The sequence below is a fragment of the Rattus rattus genome, chromosome 11, assembly GCF_011064425.1.
Source record: "Rattus rattus isolate New Zealand chromosome 11, Rrattus_CSIRO_v1, whole genome shotgun sequence".
Taxonomy (NCBI): Eukaryota; Metazoa; Chordata; class Mammalia; order Rodentia; family Muridae; genus Rattus; species Rattus rattus.
This window is the reverse complement of record NC_046164.1, coordinates 16,606,392-16,623,724: the sequence shown is the minus strand read 5'-3', so window position 1 is coordinate 16,623,724 and position 17,333 is coordinate 16,606,392. Positions and strand designations below refer to the sequence as shown.

General features: G+C 41.8%; 1 protein-coding gene across 1 annotated transcript in view; it reads left to right on the top strand.

Moving 5' to 3' along the window:
- Positions 1-16,327, top strand: part of Hfm1 (helicase for meiosis 1) — an 81,995-nt gene extending 65,668 nt beyond the window's left edge. Inside the window, exons 30-38 of the mRNA XM_032916541.1 lie at positions 1,043-1,123; positions 1,670-1,785; positions 4,292-4,371; positions 5,835-5,938; positions 11,197-11,310; positions 13,641-13,731; positions 14,839-14,950; positions 15,034-15,185; positions 16,112-16,327. Coding sequence (XP_032772432.1) covers positions 1,043-1,123; positions 1,670-1,785; positions 4,292-4,371; positions 5,835-5,938; positions 11,197-11,310; positions 13,641-13,731; positions 14,839-14,950; positions 15,034-15,185; positions 16,112-16,181 — 920 coding nt within the window. The 3' untranslated portion in view covers positions 16,182-16,327. The remainder of the gene's footprint in view (positions 1-1,042; positions 1,124-1,669; positions 1,786-4,291; positions 4,372-5,834; positions 5,939-11,196; positions 11,311-13,640; positions 13,732-14,838; positions 14,951-15,033; positions 15,186-16,111) is intronic.
- The last annotated feature ends 1,006 nt before the right edge of the window (positions 16,328-17,333 follow it).

The window sequence follows — 17,333 nt, the reverse complement described above, 5'->3', positions numbered from 1 at the left end:
TCCCACAGTCTTTGCCTACAGTGACCTCCATCCAGAATATCTTCTCCTTGTCCCCTTTCTGTGTCCAGGCCCATCTATCCTATAAGGACAATTAAAATATTCTCCCCTCCTAAATGTTACTAGTCAGAACTAAAACCAAGAAAAACATATTTAAAACATAGTAAAAGTAGGGGTTGGGGATTTAGCTCAGTGGTAGAGCACTTGCCTAGCAAGCGCAAGGCCCTGGGTTCAGTCCCCGACTCCGAAAAAAAGAAGAAAAAAAAAAACATAGTAAAAGTGGCAGGCCTGGTAGCAGTTCTAGTTAGGAAACTGAGGCTCAGGAATTAAGGCTAGCACAGGCGACTTAGATGCTTTTTTAAAACAAAAGGTAGGAAAAGCAGGCTGAGGTACAGCTCAGTGGTAGAGTACTTACTTAGCATGCACAGAACCTATGCTCAAGCACTAGTACAATAATAATAATAATAATAATGATAACAGAAAGCCCACATATGGTTACATATTAACTTTATGAACTTATTTAGAGATACTAATTTGTATCAATAAATATATGTGATTAATAAATTATATATGTGAATAATAAATTATATATGTGAATATATTTGTTATAGCTAGAGGCACCAAGCTCTAAGTATTCTTTCCTTTCTTTGAATTCCTGTAGCAAATTTTACATCCTTAAAGCATTTATTTATAATTCACTAAGTTTATATGACGTCCTACTTTCTAAACAGTCAGGATGCCCTCAAAATGCTGTGAGATTTGCTTGTTTCCAAATGCTCAGCCTTAGTACAGAACGAAGTTTAAAATCCTATCTTCATTCTTACTTACAGGCGGGCAGATGCTCCATTTGAAAGCTGGGGTGGGTTTGGTGGTGGGCAGAGGCTGATATTAGGAATACCTTTTTAAAGAACTGTACTGGTTAATATTTGAAAAGTGAAAGTTGTATTCTTGCTACTACCTTGTAAAAGAGAATGGACTGGAAGTGTTTGTATTAAATTTATAATAGCATTTAAAACAAATGGATTTCTTTCTTGCATTAATTTAGGAACGGCTACCTGCAGAAACCCTGGGAACCGAGAATGCCATCATCACTGTAAAAATAAGCACGCATGTGGGCATGACTGCTGTGAGTGTCCTTAGGATTATCTCAAATCCCTGCAGAGGAGCGGAGTCCACTCCAGCCACCCACAGTTCAATTCCAGTCCACAAGCTCAGTTCCAGGGGCTGTGGCCCCTCTTCTGTCTGCCAAGGATGCCTGCACTCATGCGTGTGCATGTGCACGTGCACATACACAAGGATAAAAACAATCTTGAAGAGGCGTAGTTAGTGAATGATAATCATATGATAATTTCTGTGTATGATATTTATATCATTCAACTTAAAACTTTCCAAATAGTTTTCCTTCATGGTAGGGGAAAGCAACATGAAAAAAACCTAAATGTTAGATTTGACATTTCAAAGACATTTAGTTTAGTTTTCTTTTTTAATACTACCAAAAAAATATAATACAAAAAAACTAAAATTTCACTGGCCATCTGGTCAGTCTGTTATGCAGTACCTTGGAGGCTGAGGCAGGAACATTGTGAGCTGAAGGCCAGATTGAGCTGCATAACAAGACCCTGCCCTAAAACACAAAAGCAACCAGAGAAGAGTCTATGATTTCTTTTGATAGGTAAAATCGGAGTTGCACAAAAGCCAGAAGCTAAAGTGTCAGCAGTGTCCTCATATCTGTCTGACCTAAAAAGCAGAGATGCTGTTTCTTCTCTTCCCCCAGCTAAGCGACTCAAGGTGAGTCTAATAGCACTTACCCTTTGTTCTGCAGTTAACCAAATGCACACGACATTTGTCCTGTGTCACTTAGGAAAGTGATATCTGCAGTGTTCTTTAAAAGTCTTTATGGGCTCACAAGGAGTGATCAAATTTATAATCAATTGATAAATCTATTTTGGAACATAACTGCAGCCCCTTTCTCCTCAAGTCTAGTGACTCTTTAAGCCAGAGAACAAAAGAGGAGTCTGAGCCTGACTTGGTCCGGCAGCAGTGGACCTGGGCAGTGTCGTCCTCCTTGGCTTTGAGCTGGACTGGATTGGATTCCTGCCCCTAAGGCTGTGTGATGAACAAGGGCCTTCCTTCCAAGGGATGAAGCAGTGAGTGTCTGCTGCTTGGTCGGCCAGTCACACAGCTCTCACTAAGCCCTGGTCTGCAGAGCTAGTCCAGGACATAGCCAGGCTACACAGAGACCCTGTCTCAAAAACAAACAAACAAACAAACAAACAAACAAACAAATAGGAAAGGAAAGAGTTTGTGATGGCTTACTTTTACCTCCCTTTCTCTTCCCCTTCCATTGTTCTTACTGTTTCTTTAGTATTCTTATTTCTTTCCACCTTTTTAAGAATAGAGGATATGTCGGCATGCCAAAGTATTGATAAGTAAGACACATTTAGTCTCAATCTTCATTGAGTTTCTGGTTGAACCAAGCATACAAATAAGCAAGTGACTCTGCGACAGAAGTGTGAGGTACTTGGTTTTAGATCACGAGTGTGCTCAGTGCATATCTGATGAACTGGGAAGTGATCCTAAAAGAAGTGGGTGAGGGTTGGGGATTTAGCTCAGTGGTAGAGTGCTTGCCTAGCAAGCGCAAGGCCCTAGGTTCAGTCCCCAGCTCCGAAAAAAAAAAAAAAAAAAAAAAAAGAAAAGAAGTGGGTGAGATTGAGAGGATAATTCAGGTGCAGAGAATGCTAATGAAAATAGTGATGGAGATCGGTAGACTAATGGTAAAGGTCTGGAGTGTGTGGTGGCAGCAGAGAGGTCTTCCAAGTAGCTGAAGAACTGAATCTGGAAAGGCAGTGGCAGTAAGGACATGCTCGGAGTTGGATCATTCTGGCTGCGATGAAGAGAAGGAGATAAAAGATTTTTAAAAATAGGAACATAGTACCATGATTTGTATATGCTTGGGCCAGGGAGAGGCACTGTCAGTGTCTGCTGCTTGGCAGGCTAGTCACACAGTGTCTCCTTAAGCCTGCCTGGATGCTGCCATGCTCCCACCCTGATGATAACGGACTGAATCCCTGAACCTGTAAGGCAGCCCCAATTAAATGTTGTCCTTATAAGAGTTGCCTTGGTCATGGTGTCTGTTCACAGCAGTAAACGCTAACTAAGACACATGGAAACTTTAGGTTGTTTTGCAGGAATTGAAGCAAATGGTGGTGATCTAGGGTAGTGGGCAAGCAATGGAGAAGTGACTGGGCTTGAAACATTTTCCAGAGGCACTTCATTGGCTCTGAGGGCAAGATGAAAGAAGCAGTCAGAGTTAATGTCCATCCTCTGGCTTGGTCAACTAAGAGAAAAGCTGGGCCTCTCTAGGGCAAGGAGAGTGAAGGACCATCAAGTTGGGAGAGACAGAACAGAACAATTTAGGAACTACTGGATTTAGGGCTAGAAGTAGTAAAGTGCTCCATGGTTTAGTGCCTGCCTAAAGCATGTGTACTGGTTACTTTTCTACGATGTCATAAAACCCAGGACCAAGGCACCTTAGAGAAGAGTGTGTTCCAGAGGTTGAGTGGAACATGGGGGAAGTGTGCAGCAGACAGTGGGCACGGCAGCTGGAGCAGCAGACAGTAGGCACGGCAGCTGGAGCAGCAGACAGTAGGCACGGCAGCTGGAGCAGGAGCTCAGGGCCCACATCTTGAACTGCACATATGAAGTAGAGAGCACAGCATGAAAAGGCAGGATTCTTTAAACTCTCAGAGCCTACCTCCAGTGGCTACTTCCTCAGCGAGGACACACCTTGTAAACCTTCCCAGACAATGCTACCAGCTTGGGGGGGTGTTGAAATACATGAGCCTTACAGGCATTCTCCTTGGATTTCTGGGTTCAATTTTCAAATACTACGCCACAAAAAACAAACAAACAAACAAACGAAATAAAACAAGATATCCACGTAAAGGTATCCTAGAGGCAGTTAGCTATACCTGGAAATGAAAAGAGAAGGGAACAGAGTAGAAATATAAATTTGAGAGTCATCTGTAGAAATGTGGTAATTTAAGCCATGGAAGTCAAAGATCTTTCTGACAGTGTATCACATCACATGTAGAGTGAGAAAGACAAGTTAAAAAAAACAAACATGAAAACCATCTATTTTTAAGATGAGTCTGAGAAGAATATTTGAGTTGAGAGCTAGCCCAAGACTCTGCTAATTCATTGGTTTCTGGGCTTTATTTACCTGCAATAACTTCACTATTTGATTTATTTGTGAAAGTGATAGTTGAACTAGAATGACTTTTTTTATTCACAGATACAGATGAACAAATCTCAAAATGTGGACCTTAAAGAATTTGGTTTTGTTCCAAGGCCTTCCCTTTCCAGTATAGCAAGGTACAAATACAATGTTAATATCTAAGGTAAAGTAGTCATTTAAATGCTACTCTAACAGGTACCCACCTCAAGGGGAGTTAGTCATTCCCTACTCAGTAAAAAAATCACTGTAATCATTTATTTTCATAATACAGCAACACTATCGTAAGGGTTTTAATATTTCAGGCTACCATTTTTTGAATCTCCTCTTTCCTAGGAAACCACACATCCCTTATGTCATCCCCTAGCTCCCAGCTTTCTAAGAGACGGGAGGTGCTGTACAAGGAAGCCCATGTTGGTATACCCAGTCTAGTCTATCCTTGAGTGTTTATTCCATACTAATAATACCCTAGACTTGAAAAATACTGTATAGTTTCAAATTTTGCTTGTATAATGTATCTTTTGACCTTCATAACGACCTGGCTCATAAACTAATGTTATCTGATGCTATTTTATATTGTTCACTTACTGGTTGATTAATGTTTTGAAACAGTATCTTGGTATGTAGCCCATGCTAGCCTTGAATTAATTATATAGTCTAGACTTGCCTTGCACTCATCATCCTATTGTCTTAATTTCTCAGGTGCTAAGATTATAATTGTATACCTCAAAACATGGTATTTATTTAATTTTATTAAAAAAAACTAGACCTCATATTTTCAGTTAATAATCAATATACCTCAGATGATAGTTAATTCATTGTTCTTTTCTTATATCATGATGCAAAGAAGAGACTGATGTATATATAATTTCCTATTCAGCTTAGGATATTCTTTCCTGCATCTTAAACTTATCCTTTATTCCTGACAGTTTAATCCTTATTAGAGTGAATTTCAGTGCCTTCACCCCCTCTCCCCTCTCACCCCTTCTCCCACTGGAACACTTTTTCCCATGTGCCTTCCTTCCCTACTCTCACGTCTGCACGTGTGAGCTACTGCTTCAATCGGGATCCTTCGCGTGAGCATGGGCAGCAGCTGTTTTCTGGAGCACAGAACACTTCCCAGTGCCTGGCTCACTGAAGAAAGTGATCCTCCTCCTTTCCTCAACATTAATTGTCAATGTCTCTCAGGGAGGGGCCAGATAGGGGAATTGTGACTGCTAGGATGACATTCTATTTATTTATCAACCATTATAGAGCAAGAGCTGACCAATCAGAAGTCTAGACCCCAGCACTACTTCTGAGCTCTTGACTTCTGCTATCAAACTGACAGTAGCCTTGTCAGTAGATTTCGGAAGACTGTATGATGATGGCGGGTACCCACTGGGCCATGTAAAGACGACCCAGCACCGGGGCGTGTAAAGATGACTCAGTGTTGGCCTCTTCCATCAAACACTTGTTTTTACCTTTGCTGCCCAAGCTAACTGCAGTTTATCACAGAATTGTGAAGTGGATAAACCATGCTTTTCTATTTTTATGAATAAGTAGTTTCCAAGGCCAAATTTATTATACTTCCTTTTTTATCATTTTGTTTATCTTCATAAAGGTCAGAATATTTAAACATCCCTAAATTGCCAATATTAGAACAGAGGACTCAGCATGAGATCTATGGCAAAGTTCAAGAGGGAGCGTCTGAATGCCGTGACAAAGGTGAGCTGCCATTGCTGTTGAGTTGTGAGGGGTCTGATGTCAATAAGGTTAACAAGTTGTTTACTGAAAACCCAACATCTGAAAGGATTATGAATGTTAACTAACAACAGTTTTTTCTCTTGGGTTATTGAACCAATTTCAGTTTTTTTAGGTTATTTCAAATTACCTTGCTGTATACCAAGGTTTTTTAAAGTATCTTCCATACAAAGTGCTGACTATTTTACTTAAAGATAGTGTAAGGAAGAACTGGGAAATTAGAAATTCTTGTGTTAACAAAGTATTAAAATGATGAATATTTTAAGAATTTAAATAATTTTATGGATTTGAAATTATTACAGTTTCATAAAATACTTGTGTGACCTTGAGGGAATTGTTTAACCTCCTTGGGTTTAACCCTGATCCTTAAAATAAAAATACTGGGGCCAGTAAAATGGTGTAGTGGGTAAAAGTGCTTGTTGCCAAGCCTGATGACCTCCCCAGAATCTGCTTGGTGGAAAGACAGACTTCACTCCCGCATGCTGTCCTTTGACCTCCACACACATGCTGTGGCATGTGGCACACATGAGTGATGCGCGTGCACACACACACTCACAATAGTCATTTGAAAGGCATGGACACTTGTGGTCTAGATTGGCTCTTTATCTGTGCCTGTCATTAAAAATGCAGTAAGACATATGCATTAGCAGTGTTATTTTGGGTTCTCTTGCTACTAGTGTTACTTCCCTGGTCATCTCATGGTGTTAAACCATGATGCACTGAAGTGGTGGGGAGTCGCCCTGACCCGTGAGCCATCGTTCAGGAGGCTGTGTGTGCTGTTAATGGAGCATTGGCTTTGACAGTGTTGGGGCTTTATGTTCCCTTTATCCCAGTTCAGTATCCTGGGCAGGTGTGTGTGCAGCCCAGTGACAGTGCTTGCCTAGAGACGTCCTAGATTTGATCCCAACATGTCAAAATAAATAATAAACAGATAACTAGATAGACAATATGGACAAGAGCACCTAGTACCTCTCACGACGTCCATTGGGCCCAATGTGAGATGAGAGAAGTTTCATAGTCTCATGGGACAATCAGAGAACGTTTCCAACTAATTCTTTCAAAACAGGAAGCTTACACTTTCAACCTTTTAATTTTTATCTTCTGTCAACCCATAGCCCTCCAGCGTGTTTCTTCCCTATACTGCCACACTATGCTCTGCTCTTCCTAGGCACAGCTTATACTTCCCCACCCTGCTCCACCCTGACTCCCTCACCACCACCACCACCTCCCCCCCCACACACACACACACACCGGCTGCTTTCCCCCCTGCATCTGTAATCTCCATGTCTATACTCGTCTCTCACTTTACTGCTTTCCACTCATCCTAACCCTGACTTACAGCATGGCACAGCGGCCTCATCTAGATACCGTTCCAGTCATGTCTGTGCTCTTGCTGCACAGTGGGCGCTGTCTCTCCCTCTTCTTGCCCTTGGAGGAAGGAGCCATGTGTATGCTAGTGAAGCTGATAGGACCTAGACGCTGTCTTCCTGTCCTGTCTTCTACGTCTGCCATTCACCATCCCTCATGGTATCCTTACCTCCTTCATCTCAGTTCTCCTACCTGATGTTTCAGACATGTTAGGATTAAATGAAATAGTGCATATAAAATTCATAAATAGCATCTGGTGTTAATGGTATCAGTTAATAAGTTTACTATAATTTTCACACATTAGACTTTATTGTCAAAACATATGTTAAGTTTTGAGGATGTTTTAAGAAAAACATAGCAATTTTATTATCTGTATTCCAGTTTCACAAAGAGAAAAAGAAAAAAGTATTAGAAATTATATGAGAAAGCATTTTGAATCATAAAATTTAATTTGGAAGGGACCTTTGTGCAGTTTCTCATTTTACAGTAAAGAAAGCCAAGATTCCAAGAGATTAAATGACTCGCCCAAAATCACATACCTAATTAATGGCAGGGCCAGAAATAGATTCCATATCTCCTGATTCCCAGTCCAAGTCATTTCTAGAAAATGAAATTGACTTTCGATTGTCAGTAGAAAATTGAGTGTTGAACTTACAGTGTATGAACTCTGTCAGGTCTCCACCATCTCATCCTCCTCACCCAACTCAGGTATTTTTCTGGTTTTGCATCTAGCATTAACCCTCTATTAATCTCAAAAAGAATTATTTTTTTCTTCTATTAAGGCTTTTCCTGAATTCTGTGTAATCTTGCCTTCTTTAGGAATTTAGAAGGCCAATTATTCCTCTTCTCTCTCCGATATTTCCATAGTCTATTTCTTTGTTTTTGTTTTTGTTTTTTTTATTGTTTTTGAGAAAATGTCTGTCTACATGCCCTGCCACTCTTGGAGCTGTCGTCCATACATCCACATGTCCACACGTCCACACGTCCACACGTCCACACGTCCACACGTTCTTCCAGCTTATTCCTGGGGCATCTGCTGCCCACACGCACGCACTTCCCACACCAGCTGGCTGTGTGCTCTCTGCTGTCTGTTTCCTCTGAGCATAAAATGTGCGTAAGCCATTGCCTTCCTCAGCCACTGCTAGCTCCCATCTCATGATCATAGCCTGTGTGGAAGAGATTTGAAATTCTACCAAAGGGACTTACACACAACGTAAGTGGTTATCCACGTATAAACCGCAAGTCCAAGTAGGCATCTGGCTTTAATCTTGGCTAACTCCAGGCACTCAAATGAGCTCATCAGACCTCTGGGTTTCTCTGACTCTTTTAGCTATGTTTCTTGTTAATTGCTTCATTTATTAAGCAGGCTTACTTACATGGCAAGCCCTCCTAATTTTTAGTCCTTTCAGTTTAACAACCTCAGTAGAAAAAGAGTTTTCTCTTGTAGTTTTACAGATTTGAATTCACTCGAAATAGTCCGTTTTGAGTAATGTAGTCACTTGGATAAATCTCTACAGCTGGAGAATGGACATTCTGTCACTGTAGCCCCAGGGAAAGCAGGGTGCCATGAAAAATGACCCCACAGGGATCACCTAGTGTGACAATGGTATGTTTCTTCCCAAAGGAAAGGAAAGATGCTTCTACTGATAGAAAGTTCAGCATTCCAGAAAGATGGTGGTGGTGGTGGGCGTGGTGGTGGTGGTGGGTGGTGGTGGTGGTGGTGGTGGTGGTGGGTGGTGGTGGTGGTGGTGGTGGTGGTGGTGTCGGGAGTGCTGTGGTCCCTGCCTCTACATCTTGCTTTCTTTGTCAAACTGGAAAAGTATTGAGAGAATAATCTACATTTGCTTATTTCCATCTTGGTCACTATTCCCTCACTAAAATTGAGGTTCTACATTACTTTGAGACTACTCTTCTTGGGTCCTGGGTGACTTAAGTGCTCCATTCAGTGAGAGCTCTCCGAAGGCCTTGAAACTTCTGTTCTGGCCTGTGGACAGCCTCTCTGGTTCAGTTGGTGTTCACTCTCAGACTCTTGCCAGGCTCGTCTTCTTGCTGGTGTCTCACATGAATCCATCCCCTCTGTCTCTATCTCCCTGCTCCCCCTCTCCTCCTCTGCTTCCTGTTCCTGTCACCCACCCACTTCCCCTCTCTCTTCTTTTTACTAAAGACTTTACATCACCTCCTAAGCCACATCTTAAATCACCAGCTAACTCCCAAAAAAATTGTTAGTCTGTCTTTTCTAAGTTCAAATCTATTCTTATACCCACGCTCCTGGGTATAACTGTCTCAGAGTTAGCAGTGCCCACACTTAAACTCTGGTGACTTTGTGCTGCATTCTGTGCTTCTGTTTTTCCTTAGATCAGTACATGACTCTTCTGAGCTGCTAATGGGAGAGAAAGGATGCTTCTAAACCTCTCACTCTACACCTAACTCAGCACACACCCAAGTGTCTGTGTCACACCACACTTGCACACTTGTGCTCTCATCTGATGTCCTTACTGACACTCAGGCCTTAACACTCATCTCCTCGAGTTGTTTCAGTAACTGTACTACATGTTCCCTGCTTCAGTCTGTTACTCTCCAATCCATAAATATTCCAAATAATCAAACAGTGTCTGGTCGTGCAGTCTACGTGTGAGAGCATCTTCCCTCGGTGGTCTTGGCTAAGAACAGAAAGATCTTAGGTGACAATTACTTTGGCATAGTCTGACCCATGCCTGCCTGTGCAGTTCCAGTGAGTCCTTCTTTTTCTTACTCTGTGCTCCAGAAATCCTGAAGACTCCTAGTTCCTGCCTGCTCTGGCCTCTCAGGCTGCTGTTCTTCACAGACTCTCTCTCCTGCTCCCCAGCCCCAGCTCTATCAAGCTGAGAGAGTGCAGCCATTCTTTACCTGGCTTTCATCTTAAAGAGGTCTCTCCCACTCTAACTGTTCTTCTTGCTATATTTCCATGAACTCTCAAACTAGTTCTGCTTTTAGTGTATGTCCTACTGTGTGTGACAACACAGAGAAGTGTAAATAGGAACTGTAGGGTAAGCTCAGCTGTCAGATGAAGAGGGCAGCACATTCAAGTGAGAGGGCCTCAGAGGAATAGAGCTCCAGGCTCACACCCCATATGAGAAATTCTTGTTAAATCTTCAGAAATCTTTCAAACACTGTTAAACTGCTAGTAGATTTTATACTGAGCATTTTATGATAATTTAAAACAAATTCCAGTCAAATAAATTATGTTAAAAACAATGATAAGGCTGAAAAACTTAACTTCCTGATATATTATATATTGCTATTATCTGTGTTCTTGACATTTTTCAGTATGGGAAAATACTGTGGAGTGGACTGCTACAAAGTTATTTGCAGTAGGAATTAAAATCCATTAAAAGTCTGGGGCTGGTAAGATGGCTCAGTGGGTAGATGAGCTTGTGGCGGCAAGTCCTGAGTTCAAGCTTCAGGCTATGCATAAAGTAGAAGGAGAACATCAGCTCCATGTACAGCCTCGTGCACACATCACATACACACAGACTCAGTGAAAAGGATGATAAAATTAATTACCTAACATTAAATTCTGTGAACCTCTCGGTCCCCGTAATCCAGTAAACACAATTGTCTGAGCCGTGTGCCCAGTACCTGACCTGTGCTGCTCAGCTCTGCAGAGCACTGGAGGGTGTAGCCCTACAGGAGTTTAAAGTGGTATGTGCTTCTGTGCCTCAGTAAGTGCCCACACTCTTGTACACACACAGCAGATTTTCCCAGATGGGACTATTGTGCAGCTTCAAACAGAAGGACCCCAGTGATGCTCAGCACACATGCTAACACACCTGGAAACCACGGTGTCGCAGTTGCAGATGAGAGCAAGTCTTCAGACGGCCCGCATGTGAACGCAGAGCTGGGAGATGAAGTTTGGGATGACTTTGATGATGAAAGCTTAATAGAAGTTATGAGCTTCTCAGCTGACGCCGAGGAGATGGCTGTATCAGGTAAACTGTATGTTTTCATAAAGCAATCTCATTAGAAAGGCCTTGAGTAGTTTTATTTTGGTCCCTGAGACTCTCTTTTTCCTTTTGGTATATGTTTGTTGAAGTAAGATTCTAATCTTTCACAAACCTAAAGAAAGAAATGTCTCTTCCACAAAGAGTGTCTTTCCCTTTGAGGGCAAAAGCCAAGGTTGCTTCCTGCCTGTGGCATGAGAAACAAGGTGGTTTTCTTTCTTACCCTATATCCCCCCTCTTTTTCATTTTTAAAAATTATTTTATCTTATATATATGAGTGCATTGCCTTTATGCTGTGCAGCACATGCATGCAGTGCACAGAGGCCTGAAGACGGCGTCTGATCCCCTAGAACTGGAGTATTGGTTGGACCGAGCTGCCATGTGGTTGCTGGGAATCAAACCAGGGTCCTCTGGAAGCGCAACCAGTGCTCTTAACCATTGAGCCACCCTCCTGTCTCTTGTTAACAGTCCTATTACATCCAGTCTGTTTATAATATTGTTCCTCATAAAACAGACTCTCCTGGTCTCCATTCTAAGTTCACATAGGATCTCTGTGAAGGACAAAAGTGTTATGTTTTTATTCATTTGCTTTCAAGGAAAGAGAATATAGCCTGACTTTAGTGGAAGTGCTCACTAAAAAAATAAGTAAGTAAAAAGGCTAGTGCTTTCTGTGTTGGAAGGTGTGTTTAAATCAGACATAAACCAAAAACCATGACACAGATGATGAGTTACGGACAGATTTGCTCTGATTACTAAAACAGGTAATCAAAACTCTTAGTAGTCATTTGACTAGAGGGAAAAAATGGCGATATTCTTGTCCTGTGGACAGACAGGGAAACCAGTTCCTCAGCCTGCAGAACACTCTTCCTCCCACAGTTGATTGCTCATACATTCTACCACAACCCTCTGAAACACAGCAGAACAGAAGGCAACAACCAGTTAGAAGTTAGAATGCTATCATCTTGGGATCCTAAAGGCCTCATACTCTTCTCAGGAAGACCAGAACTTGCTCACTTACACAGAATAGACCTAGAAATCTATGGTGTGGGTCACTAGGCACATTTTTATAACATTGAACAACTACTAACCCCTAACAACACTCTTGATGTGTCCTGCAAGCTAGAAGTCTGTGCATGCTGACCCTGTGGGGTGACCTAATCCTGTGCGGGCATAGCTTTGTCACTGAGAAAACCTTTCCCCATGTACAGAGTATTTTAAACAATGACTTTCAGACCCTTAAAAATGCTGAATAAATTTCAATTTGGTCATAAATCTGAATGACCAAATTCAGCCAATGCTGATGAGTTGAAGACCTTTAAGCATAGCGGCTGGCTAATGAACTCTGTTTCATAGTGTACCTTCTTAGCTTTCTGTCTGTGTTCTGTGTAAATCAGTTTCGATAAGAAGAATTGCCCATTGTATTGTCTAGTCCTTGTCAACTTTACATAGGCTAGAGTCATCCAGGAAGAAGAAGCCTCAGTTAACTGAGAAAGGGCCTCCATCAGATTGCTCCTTAGACAAGTCTGTTGGGCATTTTTAATGACCGATTTGGGAAGGCCCAGTCCCCTGTGGGCATGGCCATCCCTGGGACAGTGGCTGGAGGTGGGATATAAAACAGCAAACTGAGTAAGCCTTGGGGAGCAGCCCAGCAGCACTGTTGCTTCATGGTCTGTACTTCAGCTCCCACCTCCAGGTCTCTGCCCTGACTTCCCTTCATGATGATATGCTATAAGTTCAAACAAACCCTTCCTCCCCAGATTTCTTTTGGTCGTGGTATTTTATCACAGCAATCAAAAGCAAATTAGTATATCTCTTCCATTCTTTAATTTTTTTTCTAATTTCTGTTTTTGTTATGGCTTTACCAGCTGACTAAGAAACTCATGCCCAAATTTTATGTGAGTCCTAGGGAAGCCGAAGGCCTCATCCGTGCACAGAAAGCACTTTACTACCAGCCTACCTCCTGAGCCTCTGCTCTGCTACCCCCCCCCACCTCCTGAGCCCTGCTACCCACCCCCCACCTCCTGAGCCCCTGCTACCCACCCCCACCCCTGAGCCTCCTGAGCCCTGGAGCCCCACCCCCCCCACCTCCTGAGCCCCTGCTGCACCCACCCCCTACCTCCTGAGCCCTGAGCCCCCCTGCTCCTGAGCCCCCTACCCACCCCCTACCTCCTGAGCCTCTGCTACCCACACCCCTATCTCCTGAGCCCTACACTTCTTTCTAAACAGTCCTGCCTAGAGAGAGACCTTGTTAAACTTGGACAGCTCTTCCATTAGCTGCCAACTGGCATTTCACTTCAAAATGTTCTTTCCTCTCGTAGGGTTTGGAGACACTCGTGATTCAAGTCTAGGCAGAAGTAAGCTACACTTCGGAAGATCAAGCAGCAGGTTCCAAAGAGACATCTCAAACAGGCAAGCTTCAGAACTTGAGTCTGTAACTTCTAGAATTTTATATCCTCTTGAAACATAATTGGAGATGGGTTTAGGCCATTAGGTGTCAGAGAATCTCCTAAATTTGCTAGCATTGGAGGTTTTTTTCCTGAAGTGCTGTTGTCAAACTGCTTGCATCAAAACCACCTAACAGTGCTCATTAAGGTCTGAATTCTTGTCCCACATCAGACCCACGAAATCATGGTCTCTGGGGTAGAACCCAGGGACTTCATAGTTTCCAAACAAGTGGGAAAGGCAGCGGTGGAGAGGCATGCTAGGTTTGCATTTCCTTTTTAAGAAACGGACAGGCCATGCACAAGGATGGTTGGTGCATGCTTTGTGTGGCCATGGGAAGAAGGATGAAATTGCAGAGTGTAAGGGCCTTAAATGCCACAGTAAGCACTACATCTCGTTCTCAAACTCAAGAGCCTTCAGAAGACTGTCTCAATAAAGGAAGCATTCCTCAGTGCAGCTGGTTATTGCTGTCTACAAAATATGGTTTAGTGTTGGCAGATATTGTGATTATTAAGGAAAGTTAGGACCGTGACACTTTATGGGATGTTTCGTGGTCTTTAAATTTTGACATCTAGTTCAAAGAAATCAACATACTTGGTATCACCCCCATCAAAGTACAGCAACAGTCATCCATGTAGACCAGGATTAGCTTAGGGGTCTCCAGTGGTTCACCTCCACGACAGACAATGCAGACATTCAGTTTAATCGTCAAAGACTCTTTCCAGCAGTGACGGGGAAACGACGTTAGAGTTAGATTGTTCACGAATCTCAGACATGTGGCTGGGAGGCGGCTGCCTGGGTAAAGGTGCTTGCTACTAAGCCGGATGACCTGAGTCTGGGCTTCTGAATCCACGTACTGGAAGGAAGGAGACAACGCCCACAATACCAAGTTCTCAGTGAGCACAGGAAACAATACCAACTTTTGTAATAAATATTCTTTATGTTGTTCACAGAGCACCTATTGATAAGCTTTATATTAAACATTGTATTCTTTGCAGAGTAACTATTATTGTAGAACAGTATGGTTTGTTTTTATGTTTGTCATGTTTCATAAATAATTAATTTAACTTTCAGTTTTGTTTCATCACCCGAGAAGCCAGATGTTTGTTTCTCAGATTGTTCCGTGTCTAATTTCGGGCTGTCCTCTGTGGCAGAGTTCCCTCAACAAGCTGGAAATGCAAGTCTTGTAAGCCATGTACTTTTGTTTTTATTTCAAATTTTGCTTGAATACATAACTTTCAGTGATTGCTGCTTTTAATTAAAACATAGGTCAATTTACAAGAGAGAAAACAGCTGACTCTCTCACCAGTGATTGAGAGGATGTGCTTTACCCACTCTGAGAAAATACCACAGTCTCCCAGTTTTAAGGAAGTGGATATTTTTATTGGAAACAGTGGCTCTAAAAAGGAAATTGATCTTAGGTAAGAACTCTTTAAATACATTTAATGGCTTTACTAGCAAAATTTTTACAAAGAAATTAGCTTTTTTTTTTGGTTCATTTTAAAGAGTGTGTGTGTGTTTGTCTGTGAGCCTCCTGATCTAAGTGCTGGCATTGGACCCTGGAAGAGTACTACAATGCTCTTAACCACTGAGCCATTCCTCTAGATCCTCCTTTGTTCATTTTAAAGATCAAACAAAGCCTTTATTTGAAGCATGGAAATTTTAAATCTCCTGAGAATTGAGGATCCTTAAACCCATCAATATTAAGTATAACCACCCCACCCAACAGGAGAGGTTTATTGTGGGGGAAAGGACAAAGGGGACAATGGAAGAGGAAGGAAAAAGAGGTATACTAATTTTTAAAACATGTTTAATGCTATTCATTATAAAACATTGAGTTGGTAAAGGAGCTTTCCCTGATTTGGATGCAGAGTGTTTTATTGACAGAATAGACTGTAGCGCCATTGGAGAAGTACAAATGAAATCAAGTAACTTATAGACGCTCAGGCTGTGCTTTATCCCGTTAGCTCTGACAGCTCAACAGGTTCAGTGTCACAGTAGCAGTAAATGTGACCAGCACCCCACCGCTGGCCATTTGTGAGAGGAAACCTCTGCACCAGTTTCTCTCTCCTCAGAGAGGCCAGCTTAGAAACTGCTTACGCTTCTACTGAGCACTATTACATCCCAGTGTGTTTAAGAAATAATTAAGAGATCTCTGTTCCTTACCCGTTACAGCTTAGTCTGCTGTTTTCTTACCCACTGACAAGGTTATCATACCGTGTTTGCTACATTAACCTCACCTAACTGTCAAGTGTAACTATACTGTAAAGTTAAATTGTTTACTGTGTATCTTTAAAGTAAGTTGGTTTACAACTTATATTTACTTTTATATGTGCTTTCCCTCCAGTAAGTATTATCCTGATGATGCAGCTGAGGAAATGAAGGCCCTTCTGGGAATATTTAATGGCATTTTCTAAAGATAAAAAATACAGTTAATAAGGCAAAGTATGAACACGTGTAATGACTAAAAATGCTTTTTATTTGTAAAGATAATTGGTAATTGTTCAGAATTTTTCTCTTAAGTTTGATTCATTCTTTGACTTTGTTATTATAAAATATATGGACTGATACATTTTTTATTGTAACTTCTGAAAGAATGGTTTTGTTTCAGTAAACTGATAAATTATCATAATAAATAATTTGTTATTAAACCAATTTTAATAGAAACTTATACTTCATTTTTATATTTTCTTAAGAAAGGTGGCTGAGAAAGCAAAACAATGTTGTGAGTGGACCTGTGTGGTGGCTGTGTATTTGTTGAATGTTCTTGTGTCTGTTCTGTTGCCTGCTCATCTGGATTGTCAAGAATCCAGTAGCCTTTGAATCTGTTCTTTCACTTCGAGCAGTAACAAATGAAATGCTAATCGGTGTGGGTTGTTGTTTTATTTACATTGTCTTTCTTTTTTAAGTGTTTTCCTTACTTATATGTATGTGTGTGATCCTACATGAGTTTATTTCTTCCATGTGAGTCACAGAAGCCAGAGGAGTGTATCGCATGCCCTAGAACTGGAGATGCAGGTGGTGGTGAGCTATCTGTGGGTGCTGGGAGCTGAACCTGGATCCTCAGCAAGGGCAGGAGGTACTCAACCACTGAGCCATCTCTTCAGCCATAGTTACCTTACCTTCCAGTGGCATGAGGTCTGTTGATACCTTTACTATAACAAAAAGGTATTTTCTATTTTTGCCGTAAGTCTTACCTCAAGTCTATGTATTGAGGGGTAGGAGTTTAGGCTCATTTCTAATTTACTGCGCGAGTAATAGCTGAAGTCGAAACAACTTAGACACTTAGAATGATGGTGTTCCTCTAAGCCTAAAACATGGAAGCTGCAGAGAAACGAGGAGGCACTCGTGCTGAATGACTGTGTTGTTACTCCCCAGCATCATTAGGAGTATGTACCACACTTCCATCAAATGCTTAGAGCAAAGCTAAGAATCCTGTCGCCTGGTAAGGACAGCCCTGCCTGGCTTTATGATTTGTGTCTGTGCCTGGATCCACCACACAACCATTAAACGGATTCTTCAGATCGGGTAAAGTGAGAAGCTGATGCACTAAAATTTGTTTATCTTTA